The sequence below is a fragment of the Bison bison genome, unplaced genomic scaffold (assembly GCF_000754665.1).
Source record: "Bison bison bison isolate TAMUID 2011002044 unplaced genomic scaffold, Bison_UMD1.0 scf7180017864304, whole genome shotgun sequence".
Lineage (NCBI taxonomy): Eukaryota > Metazoa > Chordata > Mammalia > Artiodactyla > Bovidae > Bison > Bison bison.
The window spans coordinates 13,835,641-13,842,636 of NW_011494876.1; the positions used below are offsets into that span (position 1 = coordinate 13,835,641).

A 6,996-nucleotide genomic window follows, 5' to 3' on the forward strand; every position below is an offset into this window, starting at 1 on the left:
CCCAGAAGCCCTCCAGCAGCCCTGTGGATGGAAACATTTTCCAGATGTGAGTGTGTGTGGGGCGGTAGATGCACAGCTGGGACCCTCCACCCCCACAAACTGGCTGGAGAAGTGGGCTGAGCAGCAGCTCTGACCCCCTCCCTCGGCTCCCTCCTAGACCTCCTATCTGCCAACCGTTCTGCCATCTTTCTGGGCCCCCGGGGCTCCCTGGACCTTCAGGCCCTGTACCTGGATGAGTACCGGGACCGACTGTTTCTGGGCGGCCGTGATGCCATCTATTCTCTGCGGTTGGACCAGACATGGCCAGATCCCCGGGAGGTGAGCTGGACAGTTTGGGAAGCAACTCTCTCTGAGGGCTAGGTGACTCCAGACGGGAGGCTGACTGGGGCAACTGAGGCTGTGAGGTCAGGGGTCAGCCAGGCTGACCTGGCTGTGTTTCAGGTCCTGTGGCCACCGCAGCCCGGACAGAGAGAGGAGTGCGTTCACAAGGGAAGAGATCTTTTGGTGAGTGCTATCAGGAGGGACTGTCCCCGACCCTGACCCACACCCAGGCCCTGACCCCAGGTGCCTGAGCTGGGGCCACGTGGAACAGATCTTGATGGTCTGGTAGAATCTCCCCTCACCCAAGATCCATCCCCCATCTGCCTTCTCCCCAGGCGGAGTGCGCCAACTTTGTGCGGGTGCTGCACCCCCACAACCGGACCCACCTGCTGGCGTGTGGCACTGGCGCCTTCCAGCCTACCTGTGCCCTCCTTGCTGTTGGGCATCGTGGAGAGGTGAGCTGCCGCGGCCCCACAAAGGGCTGGGAAGCTGTGACATTTCCTCCTACTGTCTGAATTCTACCCATTGAGCCTGGGTCAGGGCAGAGGGGTCAGAGCCTGAAAGGCGCCTTTGTGCCAGGGAGCCGCCCCTACTGGCAAGGTCCTGAATGAGGGCGCCTTCCACCCACCCCACTGTCTAGCCGCACGCAATGGCCACTGCCCGGGTAGGGGGCTGGCACTGCTTTCCCAGGTAACTCGTCTCCCTCCCTCTCCCCAGCATGTGCTCCATCTGGAGCCCCGAAGCATGGAAAGTGGGAGGGGGAGATGCCCACACGAGCCCAGTCGTCCCTTCGCCAGCACCTTTGTAGGTGAGTGACACCCAGGCCAGGGCCGGCATGACAAAGGTGGGGGTTGGCCAGCATCATTGGGAAGGGATGGGCCAGGTTCAGGGCCTGGCCCTCCTCCCCTGACTCTGCCCCCACCCCAACCCTAGGAGGGGAGCTGTACACAGGCCTCAATGCCGACTTCCTGGGGCATGAGGCCATGATCTTCCGGTCTGGGGGTCCCCGACCAGCCTTGCGTTCTGACTCTGACCAGAACCTCCTGCACGGTGAGCTCAGGGCTCTGCGAAGAGCAAGGCTGACTGGGTTCTGCCCCTGGCACCAGCAGCGAGGAGGGAGTGGGGACCGGAGGGGCAGCCCACCCCCACTCCACTCCCTAAGACCCAGTGGGGTCCCTGGGGTCCCTGCGCCTCTTCTCCTCCTCACTGATTCACCCCTGCCCTGTTCCTCCCCGTGAGGGCCCTCCCAACTCCTCCCTGTTACCTCCCAGACCCCAGGTTTGTGCTGGCCGCCCGGATCCCTGACAATTCTGACCCGGACGACGACAAAGTGTACTTCTTCTTCTCGGAGACAGTCCCCTCGCCTGACGGAGGCCCGGGCCGTGTCACCATCAGCCGAGTAGGCCGCGTCTGTGTGGTGAGAGCTGTGGAAGGGACAGTGAGGTTGGAATCCTGGCCATACACGTCTTCCCAGCCCTGTCCCCACCTGAAACTGTAGGCAAACTGAAGCAAGGGTGTGGAGCTGACATCCGTGCCTCCCTCCAAGGGTGAGGGTGGAAGAGCAGGAAAGGGGGGGCCTGTCCTCGGGCCCCAAGGCTGACCGGCCCCCACCCCCCAGAATGATGCGGGCGGCCAGCGGGTGCTGGTGAACAAATGGAGCCCCTTCCTCAAGGCCAGGCTGCTCTGCTCCGTGCCTGGCCCCGGCAGTGCCGAGACCCACTTCGACCAGCTGGGTAAGGGCATGGCCAGAGCACACAGGGTGAGGGCTGGAGAGGGCTCAGAGCCCGTGAGTGGGGGGCACTGGCGGTGGCCTTCTGTCTCCCAGAGGACGTGTTCCTGCTGTGGCCCAACTCGGGGAAGAGCCTGGAGGTGTACGCTCTGTTCAGCACGGTCAGGTGGGCAGATGGCCTCCCCTCACCCCCACCCCCGGCCCTGTCTCTACACCCTGGCCTCCCTGTTGAGCCCCTGCTCTCACGTCCCAGCCTAGCCAGGGGTCCCTGACTCTGTCCCTGACTCGGTGACTCCGTGGCTGTATTCTTTGCCTGGGTGTCCTTGTTTTCCCGTCTCTGCTGACCGCAGGCCCCATCATCCTCCCTATGGAACTATGCTGCCCCCTTCCTGTCTCTGAGAACCTCCCTGGCCTGACTATCCCTGTCTGTTCTCTGCAGTGCTGTGTTCCAGGGCTATGCCATCTGTGTGTACCACATGGCTGATATCTGGGAGGTCTTCAAGGGGCCCTTTGCCCACCAAGATGGTCCCCAGCACCAATGGGGCCCCTATGGGGGCAAGGTGCCCTTTCCACGTCCTGGCATGGTGAGTATCTACCTGGGACCAGGGCAGGGAAGAGGGCTGAGTAGATGCTGGGAGGGGCTCTAGATGCCAAGGACAGGCTTGGGTCTGCGCAAAGCCCCAGGGCAGCAGCTGGGCTGGGTGGGGTGAGGAGGGGAGCGGAGCCCTGACTACACTGAGGAGTCTCTCATACAGCACTAAGGGTCCACGAGCTGTCCCTCAGAGGCTGGTGTGAACAGCCAGTGGAGTCTAGACACAGACTGGGGGTGGGGAATGTGACAACCCAGGAGGCTTCAGGCACTCCCTTTGCCATGGCCTACAGTGTCCCAGTAAGATGACTGCACAGCCAGGACGACCCTTTGGCAGCACCAAGGACTACCCGGATGAGGTGCTGCAGTTTGCCCGAGCCCACCCACTCATGTTCCGGCCCGTGCGTCCCCGGCGGGGTCGCCCTGTCCTTGTCAAAACCCATCTGGCCCAGCAGCTACGTCAGATCGTGGTGGACCGTGTGGAGGCAGAGGACGGGACCTACGACGTCATCTTTCTGGGGACTGGTAGGTGGGCTGCCTGGGGTGCCTGGCCAGGGGAGGTGTGCGGGGACCTGAGCTGCCCCTTCCTCTCCCACTGACCCCTCCTCCCCTGCCCCAGACTCAGGGTCCGTGCTCAAGGTCATTGCCCTCCAGGGGGCGGGCTCTGCAGAGCCTGAGGAAGTAGTTCTGGAAGAGCTCCAGGTGTTTAAGGTGAGCAGGGGGAACTGATGGGGAAGGTTCCCTTAGGCTCCATCCCTGTGTCTAGGCCTGGCTACAAGGAAGCAGGAGCAAAGTGTAGGAGGGAAATGGACCTATCTTTACCGAACCCGCAGTCAGTGGGCAGTGGGCCTCACTATCGCAGAGGCCTTGCCGACGCTTCTAAATGACTGCGGGCCTAGAGACATAGTCTGTGAGTTGAGAGGTGGGGGGCCCAGGGACAGATGGCCAAGGCGATCGCCCCTTGACAAAGCCCTGCCAGGCTCAAGTTGCAATGAGGAGTGATTGACACCCCAAGGGGTTCTGTTGACCCCTCTACAGAGTCAGGCAGGGGGTCATCTGTGTTTGGGGAACTGCTGAGCTTCCCCAAGTGGGTGGAATGGGTGATTTGGGACAGCTGCCTCATTGCTGGGGGACAGGGCTGTGGGAGGGGACACCAGAGCTTTGTGCTTTTAGCCAAGCCTTGGAGGCCAGCCAGGGAGAGGGGACCTTTCTAAAACACAATGTGTGGGAAAGACCATCTGGTCTTAGTTGCCAGGGAGTGCACTGACCTGGGAGAAAGATGGCTTTCACTCAGAGGCTGGAAGAGGCTGAAAGCAGGGATTCAGGGCAGGTCTCACTTCTTTCCCAGGTGCCAACACCCATCACTGAGATGGAGATCTCCGTCAAAAGGGTAAGAGCAGCTGCCATGACTGCCAAATCCTCCTTCCTCTGATCTCCTGAAGTTTCCCTGAGCCCTGCTGTTTCCCAGCAGGCCCTGGGGCTGCCTGATTAGGCCCTGCAATGACGGCTGTGGGTTCAGCTAGGAGCTGAGATTCCCACGCACGAAACCCATGGGCAGTGGGAGGCCCTCAGTAAGTAAGCCTGTGTTCAGATAAGGGGAGATCCACAAAGGCCAGCAACTCAGGGCAGACAAAAACATGCTTGAAAACAGGATCCAGATTTTACATCAAACAGATTTTAAAGACATGCTGTGTGTCCTTTTGCAAGTGGCAAAACCTCCCCAAGTTCATCTGCCCCAGTTTATCTTTGGGTAAATCTCGACTTTTGTGCTAGAACTGCTCAAGGCAGTTCACCTCTAAAGTCAGAGGCAAGGCCATTGGGGTAGAAGGCAAAGGTCTGCTGCTTGGAGGGTCTGGAAAAGCCCCGTAGAAAAAAGACCCCAGGTGTGCCCCATCTCATCCACGCCCTAGCATAGGATCCGACGCAGATCAGGTGGGTGATAAACATTTTTTGTTCTGGGAATGCACTCAGGAGGTTCTGAAAGACTCTTGCAAATGTCAGGAGTGCCGAGGGGGCTGAGAGCCTAGCTGCTTCTGTGTGGAGCACAGACTCACCTCGGGCTCTGCCTGTGTCCCTCCCAGCAAATGCTGTACGTGGGCTCAAGGCTGGGCGTGGCCCGGTTGCAGCTGCACCAGTGCGAGACGTATGGCAGTGCCTGTGCGGAGTGCTGCCTGGCTCGGGACCCCTACTGCGCCTGGGACGGTGCCTCCTGCACCCGCTACCGGCCCGGCTCCAACAAGCGGCGGTTCCGCCGCCAGGACATCCGGCATGGCAACCCTGCCCTGCAGTGCCTGGGGCAGAGCCCGGAGGGTGAGCGGCGGAGGGCACGGGTCGCCCCTGTGGAGGGTGGCCTCAGGCTGCTCCTGTGGTCACAGGCAGCCCTCAGTTTCTGTGTGTGTGTAGCTCCTGTCAGCTATGGGTGCAGTGTCTTTGGGTAGAGAGAAGGGCTTAGGGATCAGCAGATGCCTAGTCCCTGTCACATTCATGGGGGGTCCTGGGCTGTGGGAGTCAGTTGGTGGTCCTGGGGGCCTTACAGTTCCTGAGCTGAGCCCACTTCCAAATCTTCCCCAGAGGAGACTGCAGGACTCGTGGCGACCACCACTGTCTACGGCACAGAGCACAACAGCACCTTCCTAGAGTGTCTGCCCAAGTCCCCACAGGCTGCCGCGCATTGGTTCTTGCAGAGGCCCGGGGACGAGAGGCCTGAGCAGGTGAGTGAGGACCCTGGCTCCAGCCTGCACGTGTCCTGCAGTCACACCCCTCCCTGAACTCTCAGGGGGAACCTGTCAAGATCAACTTAAGAAAAGCGTGTATCAGGCCCCTGGGGTGCCTAGAAGGAGGTGCCCCTGTTCCTGCCATCTGGGAACACCCAGGCCAGATGTGGTAGAACTTCTCCAGTGACAGGCAGCCCACAAATTTCCAGGCCCTGGGCTGGGCTCTGTCTGAGAGGGCCTGGCAGAGATGGCGGAGAGGGAAGGGGGGCTGGGCTGGTCAGGAAGGCTCCCATGCTTACACATATGGCTCATCTTTGAAGGGGTCTCTTCCTCAGGGTCTTCCTTCACCCTAGGAGGCCTGGGCCCCTGACCACCAGCCCTTGCACATACACCTCCACCACACACACACACACACAAGTACACACTGCCTGGCCCCTCACTTCCTCCCTAGAGTCCAGCCGTCTGCCTAGGCCCTCTCCTCCCCCATCCAGAGAAGTCTGTCAACCCCAGAGATGGCTTCAGTCTGGGGCCTGAGCTTGGGTGTGGGTGGCGCAGGGTGAAGAGCCATTCTCAAGCTGCTCCCACAGATGGGAAGGGGAGGGAGTGGGTTGATTACAGGAGGGGCTCTCCTCCCAGCTTGAGAACTGGGGGAGGCCAGCCTTGGGCCAGCTGTTAGGCTGGGCACTGAGAAGTCTCCCTGGGAGGGCAGAGTCAGGGGAGCAATGAGATGGAGTTACACACCACTCACCACCCAAGCAGTGCAGCCTCGGTGTACACACGTGCAGACAAAAGCCCAGCCAGGGTCCAGGCCAAAGATGGGTCGGATCGGAACCATGCTTCCCTCCTACACCATGATGGGCCTGTGGGCCCTTCAATATCGGGGGAGTGAACAGTGCAGACCAAGACAGGGAGAGCTCTGTACAGTGTCGAGTGTAGAGCAGTTTTAGTCCTGGGGCTGGGGGTAAACCCTGACTTGAGAAAAAGCCCATAAATACCCTTTAACCTTCTCTGTTCTCTGGGAATGTGTGCCAGGGGCCCCCAAGGCCAAGATAGGGGCTCCAGAGCTCTGACAAGGGGAGAAACCAGTCAATCAAACCTTTGAGAAGCCCCCTTCGCAGGCCCTGTCCTGGGTTCTGGGAAAGTGAGGCCCTGCCGGCAGTTAGTTCAGTCAAGGACGCTGAGCCTGCATGCTGCTGGGAAGGGGAGAATGAACCCTGAGATGGCAAATGTGGAAAAGCAAGGGGCAAAGAAGTTGATGGGGCAAACACTGCTCCAGGTGCCCTCACGCCCTCCCACACCTCCAGCAGGTGAAGACCGACGAGCGCGTCCTGCAAACAGAGCAGGGGCTGCTGTTCCGCAGGCTCAACCGCCTGGATGCGGGCACCTATACCTGCATGACGCTGGAGCATGGCTTCTCCCAGGTGGTGGTCCGCCTGGCTCTGGAGGTGATCGTGCCTGCACAGCTCGACATTCTGTTCCCCCGGGAGCCGAGGCCAGAGGAGCCCACAGCCCGAGGCGGCCCCACCTCCCCCTACTCCAAGGCCTGGTATAAGGATATCATGCAGCTCATTGGCTTCGCCAACCTGCCCCGGGTGGATGAGTACTGTGAACGAGTGTGGTGCCCCTCCCGCAGCCGCACCCGC

General features: G+C 60.7%; 1 protein-coding gene across 1 annotated transcript in view; it reads left to right on the forward strand.

The window, feature by feature from the left end:
- SEMA3G (sema domain, immunoglobulin domain (Ig), short basic domain, secreted, (semaphorin) 3G) overlaps positions 1–6,996 on the forward strand; it is a 10,726-nt gene that overhangs the window by 1,865 nt on the left and 1,865 nt on the right. The window contains exons 2-16 of the mRNA XM_010851940.1: positions 158–318; positions 442–504; positions 657–776; positions 1,039–1,129; positions 1,255–1,371; positions 1,593–1,738; positions 1,940–2,054; positions 2,147–2,216; positions 2,490–2,634; positions 2,933–3,164; positions 3,259–3,350; positions 3,988–4,029; positions 4,721–4,949; positions 5,211–5,350; positions 6,658–6,994. Coding sequence (XP_010850242.1) covers positions 158–318; positions 442–504; positions 657–776; positions 1,039–1,129; positions 1,255–1,371; positions 1,593–1,738; positions 1,940–2,054; positions 2,147–2,216; positions 2,490–2,634; positions 2,933–3,164; positions 3,259–3,350; positions 3,988–4,029; positions 4,721–4,949; positions 5,211–5,350; positions 6,658–6,994 — 2,100 coding nt within the window. The remainder of the gene's footprint in view (positions 1–157; positions 319–441; positions 505–656; positions 777–1,038; positions 1,130–1,254; positions 1,372–1,592; positions 1,739–1,939; positions 2,055–2,146; positions 2,217–2,489; positions 2,635–2,932; positions 3,165–3,258; positions 3,351–3,987; positions 4,030–4,720; positions 4,950–5,210; positions 5,351–6,657; positions 6,995–6,996) is intronic.